The sequence below is a fragment of the Taudactylus pleione genome, unplaced genomic scaffold (genome assembly GCF_031769625.1).
Source record: "Taudactylus pleione unplaced genomic scaffold, aTauple2 ptg000638l, whole genome shotgun sequence".
Taxonomy (NCBI): Eukaryota; Metazoa; Chordata; class Amphibia; order Anura; family Myobatrachidae; genus Taudactylus; species Taudactylus pleione.
Genome location: NW_028285040.1, coordinates 3,381,144 through 3,402,973, shown reverse-complemented (window position 1 = coordinate 3,402,973; position 21,830 = coordinate 3,381,144). Strand labels below are relative to the sequence as shown.

The window sequence follows — 21,830 nt, the reverse complement described above, 5'->3', positions numbered from 1 at the left end:
GCTAACTGTGAGCTCTTATATAGTCATGTGAAAGTTTTGCCAATAGCATCCAATCAGATCCTGTCTATCATTTTCTCTAATGCAATAGAGAGATTATAGCTATAACCTGATTGGTTGCTCTGGTTAACACTTCCACTTCTCATTGTTTAGAAACTTTAGTAAATCTACCCCTTGATGTAATAGGCTGCACATGTTCAGATAAGCACATGAAACTTAAAATAAAAACTATGTACAGTAGGTGTTCAATTATGTATAATGGATGTGTTATCTTCCTCTAGCTTAGAAGAAGTGTAGTGATTGGGATCACCAGTTCAGATTATTATCTTTATTTATATGGCGCCTCCAAGTGTCTGTAGCGTTGTAGAGGGATAATGATGATCACACTATGAGTGACCGTTAAAAACCGCTACACTCCGTGATAGTGTCCTGGGAAGAATCGGAGACCAGGATGAAAGGGTGAGAACCAAGAGGCTGGAGGGCCCTGCTGGTGCGCCTGCTGGCTAGGCTGTTTGTTTTTGGCTTGTAAGATGCCAATTTGTCAGTGAAATGCAGAAGCAAGGTCTGGTGGCGGGACAGCGCTCCTTTTCCTAGATTTTTGTTCTGTCACTGAAGCTCATCCATGGCTAAATTCATATGAAGCCCCTTTAACCCGCTGCATTATTTATCCTAGTTCTCCTTGCCCAACTACCATAGCTCTTAATAGTTTGGCGGTTGAAATATACATAAATCTTGTATTGTGTATCACTAAATTCCCCAAATATATAGTCTAATATAGTGTTCATTCTAGCACCTTGCACCTGTCGCAACCCGTGCAGTTCCTCTTTCCTGCCTGGGTTGTTTTTCTCTGCTCTGGTGCTTCTAGCACAGTCAAAAGCACCAGGGCAGAGAGTGACACTCCAGGCAGGGAAGAGGAACTGCACGGGTTGTGACAGGTGCAGGGTGCTAGAATAAACACTATAATATGCAGAAGAGGAGGGTCAGTTGCACACTGCACACCTTGCTTTCATGTGTTACACATAATACCATATACGAGGTACGCTCAATGATGCTTCGCTGCTTTGAGACATCAATGGCAAAGACCAGAACAGAATAACTGGGACTTGAGCAGGAGCTGAAGCGTCAGTGATTTCTTGTGTACTTGCAGCATTAAGACCGTTTCAGTTGTTACCCCCCCCCCAATGTACAGTAGAACTGCCGTAGGGAAAATCAAAACTGCTGTGCGAGTGGGACAAAAGGTTGGAGCGATAGTGGAGGGGTGCAGGGTCTACAAACATCCAAGGCTGTTTTTTAAACTAGTAACCAAATATTCTGCTGTCACACTGTAGGAAACAGAGAGGGCTTGATTCAAAATTGTACGCAATACCGATATTTTCACGGTTGAGCGATAATCTGTAAATTGCACATGTATCTTAGTCGCACTGTGCAGACGTCAAGGAACGTTACCTTAGTCGCTCTCAACAACTCTTTGCTGGCAGTGTGATAGTCAGGGAGTGATTTTCGGCAAAGCACGCAGGCGTGTCAGGACCATTTCAGGGGCGTGTCACATCCTGCATCTGCGATCGCCTAACGCGGCTCTCCTCAGTACATGCAGCTATTCTAGGTGATCATAGGGTTACTCGGGAGCCTGACTATCGAAGGGCCTGCTACTGATGCTGCTGCGTCTATGTGCACAGAAGCTTGGATTTGCAAAGCTGCTGCTGGTGGGCATCGCAGTACCTTCCTCTGCGACACTTGCAGACTTTCACAGATGCCGCATCGGTGGCATTAGTACAGCTCTGAATCTGGCCCAAAGTCCATGCGTCCAAATTTATGGTACCGTTCAGCTTTTTCTTTGTGACTTCAGCGATTATCTCTGCCAGCAGTGACATTTCTCAGGTGTAAAGCAGGAACGGTATTTTTAGCACCATATTCTCTTTAGCATAATGTACAAATTAAATATATATCTATCTATCTCTCACAGGGGCTCTGCACTCACCATAATAACTAATAATAATAAACAGTGGGGTTTTGGTTCATGAATTGATCAATGCATTTAAGCTTGCAGCCCATCGTCACGGGACCCCACTTTACTGCAAGTCCCTACTCTATTGCTCAGCATTATAACATGGACATAGCCATCACATTAGTGTTAAACTCAGGGTGTGCTATCAAGGTTTAAAGCTCACAGCAACTTTGCTTTTAAATGTGTGACAGTTACCAAGCACACCTGTTGCAAAGCACCTAGGAAAACAGCTGACACAAGTTAGATAACTAGTTAAGAGGGGTGCATGAGAAAATGTGATCACAAAAATGATTATAAAAATTAATCATAATAAACAAGAAGCACTAATCCACGGCACTCACCATTCCTAGCTTTGGGGTGCAACATGGTATGTAAACACATTGTTTGAATAGAAATCACAGGGGCTCTGCTGTGGTTATGTGATGGCTATGTCCATGTTATTATTCTGATCAATAGAGTAGCATTAAAAAACTCTTTGGTTGCTTTTGCAGTATGCTTTGGGTCATTGTCCATCTGCACTGTGAAACACCGTCCAATGAGTTCTGAAGCATTTGACTGAATATGAGCATATAATATTGCCCAAAAACACTTCAGAATTCATTCTGCTGCTTTTGTCAGCAGTCACATCAATAAATACAAGGGAACCAGTTCCATTCGCAGCCATACATGCCCACGCCATGACACTACCACCACCATGCTTCACTGATGAGGTGGTATGTTTTGGATTATGAGCAGTTCCTTTCCTTCTCTTCTCTTCCCATCACTCTGGTTCAAGTTGATCTTTGTCTCATCTGTCCATAGGATGTTGTTCCAGAACTGTAATGGCTTTTTTAGATGTTGTTTGGCAAACTCTAATCTGGTCTTCCTGTTTTTGTGGCTCACCAATGGTTTGCATATTGTGATGAACCCTCTATATTCACTCTTGTGAAGTCTTCTCTTGATTGTTGACTTTGACACATATACATCTACCTCCTGGAGAGTGTTCTTGATTTGGCCAACTTTTGTGAAGGGGTTTTTCTTCACCAGGGAAATAATTCTTTTGTCATCCACCACAGTAGTATTCCGTGGTCTTCCGCGTCTTTTGGTGTTGCTGAGCTCTCTGGTGCGTTCTTTCTTTTTAAGAATGTTCCAAACAGTTGATTTGGCCACACCCAATGTTTTTGCTATCTCTGATGGGTTTGTTTTGATTTTTCAGCCTAATGATGGCTTGCTTCACTGATAGTCACAGCTCTTTGGATCTCATACTGAGAGTTGATAGTTGATGATTCCAAATGCAAATGTCACACCTAGAGGGAATAGCCCACACCTGTCCATGAAATAGCTTTTGAGTTGATAGTCCCATTACTTTTGGCCCCTTAAAAAGTGGGACGCACATATTGAAACTGTTGTAATTCCTACATCGTTCACCTGATTTGGATGTAATTACCCTCAAATTAAATCTGAAAGTCTGCATTTAAAGCAAATCTTGTTTGTTTAATTTCAAAACCATTGTGGTGGTGAATAGAGGCCAAAATCTGAAAATTCTGTCAATGTCCCAATATTTATGGACATGTGTGTGTGTTATATATATATATATCTGGCAGACGGTGCGGCACTCATGGCATAAGAAATCAAGCAAAAGCGGTATAATATGTCAACGTTTCAGTTTCTTTATAAACTTTTTTTCAAGACCTTCATGAAAAAAGTTTATAAAGAAACTGAAACGTTGACATATTATACCTCTTTTGCTTGATCGTCTGCCAGCTAACATTTCCTTTGTGAGGACACCGGCTAAACCCGAGTTTTGTCATTCGGAGTGCCAGTCTCTTCTCTGTCTGTCTCTCTCTCTCCCCCTCCCCCTCCCCACCAATACAGGTGCTCTGGTCCTATGTTTTTAATGGGGTGCACATAGCATTGGTGCTGGTGATTGCTCACACATGGCAGTTTAGCTGCTATAATCAAGGCAGAAATAATTGTGCAAATAAGAATTTTCATTAAACTATTGAAGACATTAACAGTACACATTAAACATCCCTGTTCATGTAATCATTTCGTACTTACTACTATCCTATTACACTGTTGTACTTCATCACTCTACATAGATTTGTTTGATACAGTTATACATTGCTTGATGCAGTTATAGAGTCAAGAGCCGGCTAAGAGTAAAACTTGAATTTCAAAGTGTACAATGCAGGCAAAGTGTCCCTGTAAGTGCTAACACATAATCACTCCAGTCCTACAAGTTCTTTATAAAATAATTCTGATTCAAAGGGGGGGGGATAACAGTGGCCAACAAGTTCTTGGGCAACAGTAAATAGTGGCTTCATCTACCAGCCTACATAGTGTTCCCGCTTGGCTGAGCAGGTGCGCATTTTAGAAATTAAGAAATGCCCCTTGTATTGAGGAGGCCAACGCTGGAAGCAGGGCACCGTTTTCAACTGCCACGGTTCTCTCTCCTGGAACCATTACCTATGGCAGCCCCTTGGTAGTGCACTGCATGGTAGTGCACTAGATATCCCGGCTTCGTATGACTCCACTGCAGTTATAACCACCCTAGCCTCAACACACTTGCTTCCAAAGTTGCCTGGACCTTACCTTTCTGGTGAACCGCTGGTGTTTTTTTTTTTTTTTTTTCTGCTGGCGCTACATACGGCTTTTAAAGCTGCTTTGTCTAAAGGGGCACATGGGGTGGTCGAAGGGGCTCTGCAAATGCACATGGGGTGTCGGGAAGGGCATGTGGGTGGCCGAAGGGGGATGTGGGGTGTCTGATGGCATGTAGTGAAGGTGTTGAAGTGGCATGTGGGGCATTGCATGGGAAAGATTTAAATATTGCATATAAAATACAAAATTCATAATATGCCACACAGCTTTAGCATTGTGTCCAAAATTTTGCCCTTCAAAATTGGTGTGTCCTCCCTCAGTGGGCAGCACCCTGCCCAACAAGCGAACACTGCTATGTTTACTTTTCAATAGTCGCCAAATAAGGCTGGAAGCATAAGGTATAGGCACAATGTGACTGATACCGCAGTGGACATTATGCTATATAGAAAGCCCCCTAAATATGCAGCCTGCCATACTTTCCCCAACATAACTGCCAGTTTCACAGATGCTTAGAAATAGTAAAGTCTTATGAAATATACCCTAGTGTGCAGAGTGGGGTTGGCTGGTTTATACCACCTTGGTTAATTTTTTTTATAAAAACAAACTTTTTTTTTTTTATTATTATGCTCAACTACGTCGTGACTTTAAAAAAAAAAAAAGTATTATAAGGTTATCCCCCGGTAGTATTCCACATTACTGCTGCTTGTGGTCTTCATTTGAGTGAACTGAAACTAGCGTTCCCGCTAGGCTGTTTTTAGCGGGGTGCTGCGCCCTGCCCTATTTCTGAAGGGCAGAAAGCACCCTGCTCTTCAGCACGGCGCCTCACTGAGACAGCCTTCGGGTTCTGTCTCCACCCGCGGGTCACAGTGTCCTGCGGGTGGACAAAACGGCGGCACAGCGGTCACCGACGGTTGAATGGCGCCCGGTATCCATTCACTGTGACCGCACCGCTTGGGGGCTGCACAGCATGTCCGAAAGTGCCGGGCACGCCCCTAGGAGTGACTAAAAGGGGACACGTCATAAAGACACGCCCCCTTTTCTTTGGCCATGCCCCCTAATCGGGCGTGCCTTTGGAGCGCGCAGAAGTGCCCTAGCTCTAGGTCCAGCGCCCTGCCTGCTGCAGGACCTAGAGTGAACACTATGAAACAATACAGTAAATTCACACAACAGAAATTGGGTGAGTGAACCACAAACTAGAGTGAATACTCTACAAACTCCTCCCCTAACAATCATGTAGAAAACCACTAGTAACATTCTCAGGGGTCTATTTACTAAGCAGTGTTAGGAGACAGAGTGAAAAGTGATAAGGTGCCAGCCAATCAGCTCCTAACTGCCATCTCACAGAGTGTGTTTGAAAAATGACAGTTGGGAGCTGATTGGCTGGCACCTTATCACTTTTCACTCTGTCTCCTAACACTGCTTAGTAAATAGACCCCTGAATCTTAAAGGGCAAACAACTCCAACACGTTAAAGAGGCGATACACGGAGAAACACCTCATGGTTTAGTCGTCATGTTTTATTTCAGTTCAAAACCTTCGGTACTACTGAGATGAGTGGAAGGAAGAAAGACTTCTACCCCTTTCACACTGCCAACCTGGGTTGCACTCAGGATTTTGTACACTGGCCCATTAGGGGTGAGACCCTTTGCAGACTGGCTCAACCCGGGCTATTTCAACTGAGTCCTTTCATAATGCACTGTAACCCAGGTTATTGCCGGCAGTGTGAATGGGGGTATCGATCTGGGTCTTTTGATGAGATAAAAAAAAAATCCTCATTACAGGATTGTTAATGTTAGAAAGCATTAAAACATGGTTGATCAAGGTTTCTAATACATAACACTGTTTCGAAGAATTAATATAATTAGCAGGATTATTTTTTTTCGATTAATACCATGTAAAAAAAGTGTGTATATACTTATATATACATATATATATTAGTCAGGTCCATAAATATTGGGACATTTGACAGAATTTTCATATTTTGGCCTCTATTCACCACCACAATGGCTTTGAAATTAAACAAACAAGATGTGATTTAACTGCAGACTTTCAGATTTCATTTGAGGGTAATTACATCCAAATCAGGTGAACGGTGTAGGAATTACAACTTTTTCTATATGTGCCTCCCACTTTTTAAGGGGCCAAAAGTAATGGGACAAACTAAACAATCCTAAATCTAACTTTCACTTTTTAATACTTTGTTGCAAATCCTTTGCAGGCAATTACAGCCTGAAGTCTGGAACGCATAGACATCACCAGACGCTGGGTTTCATCCCTGGTGATGCTCTGCCAGGCCTCTACTGCAAATGTCTTCAGTTCCTGCTTGTTCTTGGGGCATTTTCCCTTCAGTTTTGTCTTCATCAAGTGAAATGCATGTTCAATCGGATTCAGGTCAGGGGATTGACTTGGACATTGCATAACATTCCACTTTTTAGCCTTAAAAAACTCTTTGGTTGCTTTTGCAGTATGCTTCGGGTCATTGTCCATCTGTACTGTGAAGCGCTACCAATGAGTTCTGAAGCATTTGACTGAATATGAGCATATAATATTGCCCGAAACACTTCAGAATTCATTCTGCTGCTTTTGTCAGCAGTCACATCAATAAATACAAGGGAACCAGTTCCATTGGCAGCCATACATGCCCACGCCATGACACTACCTCCACCATGCTTCACTGATGAGGTGGTATGTTTTGGATCATGAGCAGTTCCTTTCCCTCTCTTCTCTTCCCATCACTCTGTTACAAGTTGATCTTTGTCTCATCTGTCCATAGGATGTTGTTCCAGAACTGTAATGGCTTTTTTAGATGTTGTTTGGCAAACTCTAATCTGGTCTTCCTGTTTTTGTGGCTCACCAATGGTTTGCATCTTGTGGTGAACCCTCTATATTCACTTTTGTGAAGTCTTCTCTTGATTGTTGACTTTGACACATATACATCTACCTCCTGGAGAGTGTTCTTGATTTGGCCAACTGTTGTGAAGGGGTTTTTCTTCACCAGGGAAATAATTCTTCTGTCATCCACCACAGTTGTTTTCCGTGGTCTTCCGGGTCTCTTGGTGTTGCTGAGCTCTCCGGTGCGTTCTTTCTTTTTAAGAATGTTCCAAACAGTTGATTTGGCCACACCTAATGTTTTTGCTCTCTCTCTCTGATGGGTTTGTTTTGATTTTTCAGCCTAATGATTGCTTGCTTCACTGATAGTGACAGCTCTTTGGATCTCATATTGAGAGTTGACAGCAACTAATTCCAAATGCAAATGTCACACCTAGAATCAACTCCAGACCTTTTACCTGCTTAATTGATAATGAAATAACGAGGAAATAGCCCACACCTGTCCATGAAATAGCTTTTGAATTGATAGTCCCATTACTTTTGGCCCCTTAAAAAGTGGGAGGCACATATAGAAACCGTTGTAATTCCTACACCGTTCACCCGATTTGGATGTAATTACCCTCAAATTAAATCTGAAAGTCTGCAGTTAAAGCACATCTTGTTTGTTTCATTTCAAAGCCATTGTGGTGGTGAATAGAGGCCAAAATCTGAAAATTCTGTCAATGTCCCAATATTTATGGACCTGACTGTGTGTGTGTGTATATATATATATATATATATATATATATATATATATATATATATATATATATATATATATATATATATATATATATATATATATAGTATGTGTATATATATATATAATTATTTTACACATTTTATTTTTTTTTCCCCCCAACCCTGGTGCAGGGTAGGTATATAGCACGTGCCCTTACTCTCCCCACATAAGCTGACAATACTATGTGTAGTGTCCATGTATGGATGTACACCAGTGTCCAATAATAATGCTTTTACGTTTAAATATAGACCATAGACAAATGTAATAATCTTATACAAAAGCCGTTCTTATGCCACATAAACCTCAATATTTCTGTAGAACCTTGCCCAGGATTCAAGTGGTTGTAAATATAAAGTACGATGCTGAAATGTGGCGCTGGGGAGACATGAAACTGCTATTTTGTCCCCTCTCCCTAATTTATTTATTTTTCATTCTTCCTGTAACAGCTTCTTGCTGTTGGCTGATGTGTACATCCATTATGAATAATACATTTACCTGTGTTTTGAGCCCCTGTTGTAATAAATTCTACAGCGGACCGTACAGCACCGAATGATGGGGCACTAATGCACGGGAAGGGCACCTATCATCTCCAGCTGGCCAGTCCTATATCTGTCATTACAGTAATGTCGTGGTGCTGCATTTATTCAATGTTTGCAGGTTATGCATTGTGATGGTTCTGCGGGACACAGCACCCAGTGCGGGGGACAATACACAGGTGCCGAGCATTAGCCCTTTGCCTTCTGTGCATTGATGTCTAGCTGCCATCTTTGACCCTCTCTGTATTGACCTCCAGCATTTTCCTGATCAGTTCTTACTGAGGCTGTATCCATAAGATGATATGGGCTTTTTCTTGGTGTCCCCCAATATTTCACCTTGGTATCACCTTACCGTTGTGTAATGTAGTGTGTGCATGGTTTGGCTGTGCATACGATGACCATTGTAAGTCAGTAATTCTGGCACCCGCCTCCCCTGCATATAGGCTTTACACCAGCTGCCTCCTGAATGACTGTATATACTGGCTGCCAGCAGGAGAGCAGCAATGTGTGAAGGCTGGGTGCATTAGAAGAAATCTTATCTTTATGCAGTATATGTATTGGGTACATATGTGAGTGCCCAGCAACATTCCAAAATAAAAATAGGCACAGGGGAACTTGGTCACTTTGGGTTGGGTGTTAATGTCACAGGTAATATTGGCCTTTATTGCAGGTTTTAGTAGCTGGGGCCTTTATTGATTAGCTGGGGCGAAATTTCTTTATTATGGTGTATTATAATATAACTGACCACCAGCTTCTGCTGACTTCCATGTTGTGTATAGGGAGCCCAGTTCTCTCTCACTCCCTATAGCGTGCAGTCCTATACAAATTAGCATGCTTCGTTTGAATTTGGGATAATTTAACAACAGTGAATATCTGATAAAGCGGCTATAAAACTGTCCTCATTGTCATTGTATGCACTTCATGGAGCATTCACACAAGAGCTGGTGTCTGTCTGCTGTACAGTGACATTTCAGTGACCAGCCATATGGAAATTCTACATGATGTGTGTTTTAATAAGGAAATAATGACCAAATAGCTTTTATACAGGATTATAAACACTGACGCCGAAAGAAAATACTGGTAAATACTTAACAAAACCTTGTAATTTACTCAGAGCATTAAACGCACATTCATTACCTATCTCTAAGCCCACCTGCAGCATAGTGCACAATGTTCTTCATTAGCTTCCCCATAGAACTCTGCTGCAATTTCCCAGCTTTAATGCTTAAGATCACGGTCTGCAATATCAGAATAGACACAAAGGGGGTGATGCAATTGTTTTTATGGGGCGTCTAAACCAAAGGACGCCAGACGGAGCAATGAAACTGGCACACGTAGCTGGGGTCAGACACGTTTCTGTTCAGTCTCCTGAGGTGGTGAGTAGAATTATGCAATAAATCGGCTGTTTAGGGGCTCAGAGCAGGACTTTAGACTGGGTGCTGCTATACACGGCTAAACCCCGCGCTTTTGAGCGTTTGCACTCGGCACAGGCGCCCAGATTGAGCAACAATTGCTCCCTTTGCTCTTGGACAGCCTAACAACTATTTAAGGGGGGCAATTCGATTGATCGAATTAGTTCCCGTCTAAAGTGGCCTGGAGCTAATTCATTTTGTGGGCTGGTCACAACTGCTGCCCGCTCGCACTCTAATGCACAGGATTTGCCACATTAAGCAGGCTTCTCCTGTGCTAAGTGCCTGGCACAGTACAGTTAAGGCGGCACCTGGTCCCAAACCCCGTCGTTACACAGATTTCTGCTGGAACCTCAGGAGGGTGCGAGCAGAAATCCGCAATAAGTGCAGGTTTGGAGCTGCTCATCCAAAGACATTGAATAGCTCCTGGGCACTTTTAGATGGGAGCTACACTACACAGAAACAATTGAATCTCACCAAAAGGGCCAAGTATAATAGTCTGCAATTTGCGGGAGCCTGCACAATTCAGGTTAGATAGTAAATAGCCTCCCGCAACCAGCCCCAAAGCCCTACTTAAACCCGAGGAGGGTGCAAGCAGAAAGCCTTGTTCTGTGCAGCCTTGGGGCTAGTAGCCAGAAGGTATTGAATAACTTCCGGGCACTTAGCCCGGGAGCTAAAATACCGCCAATTAATTCATTTGCACCCAAAGCAGCTATTGGATTAAAGGCAAAACCAGACTGGTCTTGACTTTAAACTAATTGCCAGTTTAATTCTAAATGACTATCATGCCGTCTCCCGCATATCGCAGGCTTTTAAACTTGAACCAAAGTATAGCTAGCTCTTGTCTGGTACTGTGTGTATGCAGGTCTGTCTGTTTTAAAATTGTTCTTTTGTATTTTTTATTTATTATGAGAATGCTTTTTAATAGGCTTTTATAATTACATGTTCAAGGCCTTACATGATTCCTGCCACCTTACCGCTAGTACTTTTCCCTGGTATATTTATACTAATTTGAGACTTAGAACATTCCCTGTGTCATTTTTTTTTTTTGTCCTATCATTCCCTATCCCCAGTACACATCACAACATGTTACGGCTTCGTTGAAGCGCTGATCTAGAGGAAGTGTAGATGTTAAACCAGCAGTTTTTTATTTTCCCTGTATGATTATAATATAATAATCCTATAATCACACGGGCAGCAGTCCGTTGGCAGCGCTGCAGCAGTTGACATATTGAGGTCACACAGAAGTGAAGGAAAAGCAAGCAAGCTGTGTTTACCCTAATTTCATATAGGTATTGTACGGGGGAGGAATTCTAAACAGTTGGTAAATTTGTTTGGATCCTGATGTCTTCTGTTACCTGAAATATTAACTGCTGTCAAAAAACGCTGGTTTCCACATACTGGTGCAACATAGTGAAGCAAGATTAATCTTCAGTGCTTGATCTCCATTAGTATACCATGGCCTACCTGTGGGAGGGCCAAGGTGGCATAAAAATCTGATTTTTTTTTTTTATTTTGAATCAGATTTTTCAAATTTAAATAGGTTTTTTTTTAGTACTTTTTTTTTTTTTAGTAAACTGTTTAATTTTAGATGTTTTTAAACTTTGTTTTAGTAATAAATGAACAATTTTTGAAGTGAGAACCGTAACAAGATGAACACAGTAATAGAATAAATACACACTAAATAGTTACATCAAGAACTACAATTGGGCTCTGAATTTCACTCAATCAGTTGTTTGAGTCTGAGTTAAACATGTACATGTCTTGGTCCACATCCTCACGTTTGTCCTCAACAGAAAAGGCTCTGTAGAATGCAACCAGCTTAGCTGCTTTTTCATTTCCCAATCTGTTGTGTGTTTTGGATTGTGCAAAACCGTACGTTGAAAAAATCCTTTCAATTCCTGCACTTGATGAAACTGCGGTGAACGTCTGCTTCAGAAGATTTACTACAGAAGTGTCTAACCGAAGTTGAGCTGCGTAGGACATCCACTAGGCTAGAGGAGATACATAGCTTCAAACATGTATAGTGCATATGGTTTCATGGATGCACGAAAGTTGATGATGACCGGCATAATTTGACGATTATTGGCATGAGCAAACTCTATAGCAGTCTCAATTTCAGCAGGACTAAGCTTTTTTCCCCTGTACCTAGGATCAAGTAGATTAGCCAGCAAGTGGGCATCTGTGAATGCAATTTTAGCTCTTGCCTTTGCCATCTTTACTACATTGCTGTGGTGTCCAATCTCTTCAAGATCATCTAACAGCTTCTTCCACACTTGTACGACATCACTGATTGTGCAGTTGCATCTATGTGCACGATCCAGAGCTACAGCTACATCATTTGATTTAAATTGTGCAGCCCTGGGGAGGGCTAAGAATTGTCTCCACATAATTATAGTAGACTTGTTGTGTGCATATGTGAGAGGCCGGTGCTCAATACCTGCGTCCCCGTGACTTGCATTGACTGAATGCACGGCGATTGGTGGAAATGAAAGACGTCTTGGAAGCGGACGGCTTCTCTCCATCATATTTCCATTCTTTGCTACCAATTTTCAAGGTCACTGCTGCTGAGCATGAAAATGTGACCATGTGTTGCTCTATTATAGGGCATTTACAGTAATTCTACTCCATGGCAATAAAAAGTCTAGAGAATAAATAGTGCACAATTAGGGGGGGTGGGGCTTATGTACAAAGCTTGGGGAAATAGTGGCTTTTTAGGGACCGGAAAAGTTGCAGTTCTTAACAACCATGGACTTGTTCTGGAATTTACGGAGGATAATGGCGGGGTTTATTATATTTAGCCCTAACCTGAAATCCATACTGTAACTTGTTATTGGCAATTAAATGTTTGCTTGTAAAACGCACATGGGTTCGGGATGGCGAGGAAAATCTGTGTTGATGAAGGTAGTAATGTGGTTCTTGTAGGTGGTGCACATCTATCTGTCTAGTTCATTTGACAGAACAGAAATATAGTGGCAGAATTCAAAGCAATGGATGCGATGTGCCGTTCCGGAAAGGCACATTGCGTTCGCAGGCATTGCAAGTTGAGGGATAACTTGTGATATATTCACTACCGTAAATGCCTGTTGTGTGCGCAGCTGCGAATTGCCACAATTTCCGGCGGCATTTCAACTAGAATTTAAATTCTCCCCACCCCTGTAGACAGGAGTCCCATCGATAAGGTACTTCTGGTATCTACATCTTCAACTTCTCAAGGATCTTTCTTTTTGGTATATTGACTTACAAGCCACAATATTAGCATTTTTAAGTCCAACTAGGTCCAGCTATATGGTAAGGTTATTGTTCGTTAGCTGGGTATTCACTAATCTTCCATTAGCAACAACAGGCCCCAGGGTGAACCCAAGTGTTCTGGCTGCTCAGGTCGATCGTTTAATCCTTTCCAATTTGGCCATCCACCTGTTTGGACTAATTGGAGAGCAATTTGTAGAAGTCCTTGACTGTAACAGCAGCCAGCTTTATCCTCGCCCCTGACGCTGACTTATCTTACTCCCCATTACGCAGGACTCCGAGTTAAGTGGTTAGGCGGCAAGATAAAAGGTTGTGGCATTACTTTATTTTCTTTATAATGCCATTACAGAAAGCATATGGGGGAAAATAATTTCTTCTTCAGGGTCCATAGGGCTCCACAGAGGAGACAATGGGGTGTAGGTGTGGGACTTGGACGTCCGGACACCAACAGCAAAGCTTTTCAATCCCAGGATGCTCCGGTCCTTCCCTCTATACCCCGCCCACAACCTGAGGGCAACTCCGTTTAGTTGGTGTCAGTCAGGAGCTGGAAATACAGTTTTAACAGTGGGGCTGCTATTAAGCAGCCTAAGCTTATTTTTATGATTTCATTTTATTTTCATTCTACTTGGCAGCAGCACGAGACAGTCCTTTGGATGTCTGCACTGCTGCTCCATCACCCCTCCGCAGCGCCGTGACACCAGCCCTCGGCTAGGTGCTCTCGGCGAGGCTCTGAGGGGGACCTAGCTAGTGGGAATCTCCAGACTGCAGCCGGGACTCAAGGGGACAGGTAAGGCGAATCCCCGCTCTCGGGGATCCGCATGTATGCGCAGTCTTACCTCCGGTCTCAGGAGACAGACCGAAGGCGCTGATGTGGACACCGGTTTGTCCGGGACTCCACTATACCACCAGGCAATTATAAGCACTGGCGCAGGGCATATGTAAGGCCAGGGGACCTGGTGGTTAAAGTTGGCATATGGGATAAGGTGCTCTCCCTGCTGCCCCTCCCCCAGCTCAGTGCGCCATTCCACTGCGGTTTTGCTGCTCCTCCCTCACCCTCCGCCCCCTCTGAGACTCACGGCAGCCATTTTCTGCATTCAGGTCTCCTGGAACGCTGGGTCCAGTCTCCCTGTATACCTCTCCCAAGGGCCAGGTTATACAGCGCTATATCCTACCAGCCACTGCAGTCTGTGTAGTTGATTTTAGTGCCCACTGCAGTTATATTGCATATTCTGCATTGTATGTGACTTGTGCTAGCATGGCTCTCTGTTTTCTTTTCATATGACAGCCAGCTTATACCTTTCCCTTTCTAGTACTATAACCCTGGCATACTAAGATATACGGGGTTCATTGTACCTCAGATCTCCATATATTTGTGCGGGCTATGGCATACTATATATCGCTGTTGCGCACTACACTGTGCCATATTACACATACATCTGGGTTGCTCACTGCACTGTTACATTATTCTTGCAGCTATGTCATGCAGAGGCAAGAATGACCAGCAGCCTTCTCCAACTCTGGTGTCTTGTAAGTCCTGCTCAGCGAGCTTAACTTCAGAGGACCTCATTCAGGTTAGTCTTTGTGCATCGTGTTATACTGCCTCGGGCCCATCAGCCCCGGGGTCCTCTCCCCAAGACCCACCCTGGGCTACTTTTTCGCAGGTGCTGGCAATAATTGCGCACCATCTAACAGTTCCTGTGGTAGCCCCCCCTATGGGATTGCCACAGTAGGTACTCCCTGCAAATCCTTTGCCTCCCGAATGGGGTAGATATACTTTCTACCTCAGTGCAGAATCTGGCGGATACCTATAAAGCCTTTCAGCAAATGCTGCTAAGACAAAACAGCCATCCTTTAAACTACAAAAGGTGATTTTACCAGAATTTTCTCACTCTGATCAGCTATCTGATCATATGAGTGAGGCATGGAATATGTCCAGTAAAAGATTTCAGCTACCTAAAAATTTAAGTTCCTTTTTACCCTTTTCCTGTTACTGATTGTACTAAATGGGAAGTTCCCCCAGCAGTGGATTCCCACGTGACACGTCTGGTGAAAAATGCTACCTTACCTATCCATACTGCAACCTCCTTGAAGGAGACTACGGATAGAAGGATGGAAGCTTGTCTAAAATCTATATACTCTCTTACAGGAGTGATTACTCGTCCTGCTATTGCCTGAGTGGCTAAGGCCATTGAGAGTTTCGCAGAGGCCCTAGAAGAGACATTTCCCTCTGATGCTTTGGGGGAACAGCTGTCCTACATATCTCACATCAGAGATGCAGCTTCCTATTTGGATGAAGCAGCTATGGATACGTCTCTCCTAGCCTCCAAGGCATCTGCCACTTCTGTAGTAGCCCGCCGTATTGTTTGGCTCTGCTCATGGAAGGTAGATGCAGGCTCTAAAAAGGCTTTGGAGTGTCTGCCTTATTCAGGGGATATCCTGTTTGGCCCAGAACTGGACAATATTGTGACTACCTTGGCAGCTTGAAAGACGTCGTTCCTGCCCTCCGCATATAATACGAAGCCTCTATTGTCTGCCTTTCGTCCTCAAGGAAAAGCTAAGGGTCAGTCCTTTTCAAGACATCAGGCATCAACTAAGATTTCCAAGCCTAGGACCAAACAGACCTGAACTACTAGATGTCCACCTACCAAATCTGAGGACAAGCCTTCAGCCTGATAGGACGGGCCTCTCCATGGGGGTTCCCAGGGTGGGAGGCCGACTTCTTCAATTTGTCCAGTTCGTCAGTTTCATGCTCTGCCTTTTGTCCTTTCAACGGCTACTCTGGTTTTTATCAAGATCATGGCAGTTATGGCGACTTATCTTCGTCGTCATGGGATCAGACTGCCCCCATATTAAGACGATCTGATGCTGTTGGCCAGCTCCCCAGAAATTCTTCACCACCATCTACAGATAACCATTGCCTTTCTACAAATGCACGGTTGGCTGATCAACTGGAAAAAGTCTTCCTTGACACCTTCTCAAAGAATGGTACATCTGGGAGCCCTCCTGGACTCAGGTTCAGAGAATCTTCCTAACCGCAGACAAAATCTCAGTATTACAGCAGCGGGTGCGCAGACTACTACACAGTCGCCGAGTGTCAATTCACTCTGCAGTGCAGACCCTGGGATCCATGGTGTCCACCTTCGACATGGTGGAGTTCGCTCAGTTTTACTCCAGGCCCCTACAACACCTGATCCCCTCCAGGTGGAACGGGCTGCCTCATCTGCTCAGATCCCAGATGATGAGCCTCTCCCCAGAGGTTCGCCTGTCCTTAACCTGGTGGCTACAGACGTCCCACCTGAACAGTGATGCCCCTTTTCGATCCCAGACTGGGTACTTCTAACCACAGATGCAAGCCTCCGGGTGGGGTGTGGTGACCGGCCAGCCCTCCTTCCAGGGCCGCTGGTCTAGCCGAGACGGTCTTGCCAATCAATGTCCTAGATTTCCGAGCCATCTATAGAGCTCTCACTATGGCTCAGGATATCCTGCAGAGCAGACTTGTACAATTACAGCCCAACAATGCCACGGCAGTGGCCTACCTCAATCCCCAAGGAGGCACTCGAAGTCGGGCAGCAATGGCAGAAGTGTCCCGCATTCTCGCATGGACCGAACGCCATCTCCGCAGTCTTCATCCCAGGAATTCTCAATTGCGAAGCGGAATTCCTAAGCAGTCACAATGCGCATGCAGAAGAGTGGTCTCTCAATCCAGAATTCTTTCAGCTTCAGTTGGAAAAATGGGGTCTACCAGATGTCGATTTCATGGCCTCAAGACACAACCACAAACTTCCAGTGTATGGAGCCAGGACAAGGGACCCAAACGTGGCCTTCGTGGACACATTATGTGTGAGTTGGTTTTCCATTTGGAGTGCCCCTTCCCTCCAATATCCCTTCTTCCTTGAGTTCTTCGCAAGTTTTAACGGGAATGGGGCACAGTCCTGTTTGTAGCTCCGGCTTGGTCCAGATCTTAAAAAGCGTAAACCGGTCTCGGCATGGATTTATCACCGGGTTTGGCATACATATTTCCAGTGGTGTGCTACTAGAAACTGACTCTCAGGTTTTTAGGGTCTGTAGAATTCTTTCCTTTCTTCAAGATGGATAGGATCTCTGACTCCGGCTAGCCTCTCTGAAAGTGCACGTCTCTGCTCTGTCCATATGGTTCCAGCGCAGGATTGCTCCTCTACTGGATGTTCACACTTCCTGCAAGGTTTTCTACGAATGCAATCTCCATTTGTGGCTTTGTGGGATTTCAGTGGTTCTCCACGCAGTTCTGGAACCTCCATTCGGAGCCCTGGATTCCGTAGATGTCAAATAACTCACTGTGAAGACTGTTTCTTCTGGCTATAGCATCTGCCCGTAGGGTATCATAATTTTGGAGCTCATTCCTGTCGCTCCCCACTTGTAATCTTTATCCAGACAGGGTTGTCTTCGAACACGCCCTGGCTTCCTTCCCAAGGTGGTCTCTCGTTTCCACCTCATTGATGAAATTGTGGTTGCGGCCTTTCACTCACCAGACCTCTCGGCAGGTGAGGCCTCTTTGTATGTGGTCCGTGCTCTGAGGATCTACGTGGACTGCACTAGTTCCATCATGAAATCCGACTCCCTCTTCATCTTATATGGATTATGTACAGGGAGGATGGCCAGCTAACTTACAGACTCTGGCCAGATGGCTTCGCATAACTATCTCACAGGCTTACACGCAGTCTGGCCTTCCTGTGCCAGCTACAGTATCTGCTCATTCTACTCGTTCTGTGGGTCCCTCGGCAGCCCGGCGTGGCGCCTCTGCTGAACAACTATGCAAGGCTGCTACGTGGTCTTCTGTCCACACCTTTCTTGGGTCTATGCCTTTGATACATTTGCCTCTCAGGATGTTTCCTTTGGGCGCAGAGTTCTCCTCTCCGCTCAAGAGCGTCCCCACCCTTGAACAACTGCTTTGGTACATCCCCATTGTCTCCCCTGTGGAGCCCTATGGACCCTGAAGAAGAAAAGGAGAGTTATGCTAAAACGTATCCTTAACTCTTTCTTCGAAGTCCATAGGGTCCACAGTGCACCTGACCTGACTCACCCGGCTTCTATGGGTTTCTTCTCTTGGTCACTTGTTTCCTTCTCTGTGTGAGAGTGTGATTCTTCAGTGTACCAGTTTTCCTTCTCTCCATTTATGGCTCCTGCCTTGAGCTTGTTAACAAAACTGAGTTACCCTCAGGCTGTGGGCGGGGTATAGAGGGAAGGACCGGAGCATCCTGGGATTGAAAAGCTTTGCTGTTGGTGTCTGGTCCTCCATGTCCCACCTGCACCCCATTGTCTCCCCTGTGGAACCTATGGACTTTGAAGAAAGAGAGTTAACAAGGGTAAGATTTACCATAACTCTCCTTTTTCAAGGGTGCTGTGGGAACATAACATAAGGGGCTGGTAACCTAGAACTACCCAATATTAATATAAATCTTACCTCCCCCCGAATGAGCAACAATTAAACCAGTCTGTGGGCCTGAGTCATCATGGATCACTATTGCGATCGCAGCTCCGTAATCGTACGCATGTCTGCTGCGAAAATATGCGAATGATTGCAGTCGGGAGGCAATCGGGAAGCCGACTGCCTAGGTTTGGGCTCACGGGGGGGACTTAGGGTTAGGCACCCCCCCGGTAGGGTTAGGGTTAGGCTAGGGGGAAGGAGGGTTAGGGTTAGGCACCCACGGGGGGGGGACTTAGGGTTAGGCACTCCCCCGGGGGACTTAGGTTTAGGCAGCGGGGAAGGGGGTGGTTAGGGTTAGGCACTTGGGGAGAAGTTAGGGTTAGGCACCCCTAAGGAGGGTTAGGGGGTTAGGTTAGTGGATACTTACCTACCCACGATCGGGATTTCCAGCGCTGTCGGGCTTCCGCTGCGTCGCACTCTGCTTCTGTCGGGCTGCCGCTGACGAGAATCGAACCGCCGGCCATGCGGCCAACGGTATTTCATACCAATTCCTTGCAGTCGCACTGCCAGCATATAGACGCCCACTGCCTCCCACTACCGCTATCTCATATCCGTAATATTTTGCAGACCTTCATAAACATCGGTAACCTCAAGTACCCTCGGCCCCTCATGCAGAGTTACAGCAGCCCTGACCTTACTTAGAAATTGCTAACTTCGTTGCCCGCAGTGAATACTAAAGCTGCGTATGCAATCTCAATGATTAATTTATGTATGCCAACGGAACGGATCTCAAACGGTCAGGCATGCCCGCATTTCTCCGACCACACCGGTCATCGCTCCCCAAATGCTCACTGCCGGTCAATCACTCAGCGATGGCTCAGCGTGGTCTCCGTGATCACAGTGCGATGGCAGTTTTGCCTTTGTGCACTGCCATGCATGTGCAGTACGCAACAATCGGCACTGTTGCAGTTGCAATCCTTAATGAATCAGGCCCTGTGTCTTCTAATTGTCCTGTACATTTGTGTGAACAACTGTGGTTTGCCCGTGTATAGGATTTCCTTACAGAGGTGAGAGCCAATCTTTGTAATTATGGGAGAATTTTGTTACGGGTGGAGGGAGCAAAAACGAGCAAGTTTACACTATAACACGCAGGCAGGATAATCTGACCATACATATGGAATGTGTCTTTGAAAAACAGTCTCTAATGGTGCGTACACACTGGGCGATTAAAGTGGACGACTGAACGATAACTATATCGTTATCGTTCAGTCGTCCACTTTATCGTCCATTTTTAACACAAAAAAGATGACCGATGACGACGACGCGCGTTCCCGCGGGTCGTTCGTCATCCTCGTTCATCGGGCTGACATGCAGACCAACCTGACGACCTCGTCAGGTTGCTGCATGTCAGGGAATGGGTGAGAGAGCCCGGCGCTGAACGATATCGCTAATGATATCGTTCAGCGGCTGTGCTCAATGTCATGAACGACATTGAGCACAGCCTGCCGGGGACACACTAGACGATATCGCTCAGGGAGCATATCGTCTAGTGTGTATGCACCTTTAGTAAGATGAACTCAAGAAAAGATGAACACAACCGTCATGGTGACGTTTGAAGGTTACATTGTGTACAATTATGTAGTTGATCATGACATTGCTGTTATATGTGTTTATTACTGCTTATGCTGCTTTTCACACACAAATTATAAACATTTTTTTTATTTCCCCTTCCCCAAAGCCTCTTTCAGATTTAGATACATCAGAACTCAAAGAGCAGGAGGAAGCGTCATATAAATTCTCAGTCGGAGATTTAGTATGGTCAAAAGTCTCTGGTTATCCATGGTGGCCATGCATGGTGACATCTGACCCCGTCCTGAACAGCCACACCAAGATTAAGGGTATGCTCCGCTCAGTTATGTGACATAATATGTACTAAAGGTCATTGTTGAATGATACCCTTACCACTATTTATGTAGGTGTGAGCGATTTGATACCATTCCACATTCATACATTTCAATGTTTTGCCGTATGAAAATGAGGAGACTAATTCATTGGAAAATGGGCATCCTTACAAATTAACCACTTAACTGACCATGTTTTCTGGCAAAACCGGTCAGAAATTGCCGGGTCCGCAGGAGATTGAGAGGAGATCCGTTCTGCACATGTGTAGAACCGATTACCTCTTCAAAAACACAGCAGGGCGGTCGCACCTTGTCAGCAGTAGGTTGTGTTCGCATCCTAAGCGACACACGTCATTTAGGTGGTTTAAATAATGTGATTTAGCACTGGTTATTGGTCCTGAAAAATTTCTGTACCATCTGTTGCTTATTATCGATTTTAAGCTCTCATGCCCCTTCAGTTTTTATAAGTTTGTTTTTTGTTTTTTCCTACCCTTTGCTTGTTGATGATGATGATGATGATGATATTATTATTTTTGTAGTTGAAAATTAACGTATAGGTCCAGAGGCCTTAAACCTCCTGGAAGTCTGCACCTCCCGGCTTAAAATCCAATATTCGTAAAATTAAAAGAACATCCATCCCAACCCCCGTGAACAATTTATTAAAAAAAAAAAAAAAAAAGCCACATATGCAAATACTCACCCTTTCCCCCCGTCAAGACTTTTAAAATTACAATTACTTACATCTATTCCCTTTTTTTTTTTTTTTTGTGTAACATTTGCTTCCAGTCACCAATGTAGCAAAACCATAATAGCAATAACAGAATCAACAAGTACAATCTAGTTTGAGTGCATTTTTCAACATAACCAGGAGAAAGTAAAAGAACAAAGGGCCTAATTCAGAGCCGCTCGCTCCAAGCATATGCAAATCCGGCGCTCGAACGGCAAGGCATTAGCACGCCACTATGTCTTGGCGAGTGAATACTTTGTGTGTGCAGACGCCCACCAGCCATTCACAAGACTCCCACCTGCGCACGTCATCTCCTGGAAGAGCAAGAAAACATTGGTACATCGAGCATCATCGGATGTGCTTGAGGTTGGCTACACCTGGCCGCAAACACTGCGATCACTTCAGTGTGAAAT

General features: G+C 44.5%; 1 protein-coding gene across 2 annotated transcripts in view; it reads left to right on the top strand.

The window, feature by feature from the left end:
* The window catches only part of NSD2 (nuclear receptor binding SET domain protein 2), a 90,763-nt gene that overhangs the window by 21,188 nt on the left and 47,745 nt on the right, over positions 1-21,830 (top strand). For both annotated transcript variants that reach the window (XM_088454994.1, XM_088454995.1), the window contains exon 3: positions 20,528-20,687. In XM_088454994.1, the coding sequence (XP_088311120.1) occupies positions 20,528-20,687 (160 nt within the window). The remainder of the gene's footprint in view (positions 1-20,527; positions 20,688-21,830) is intronic.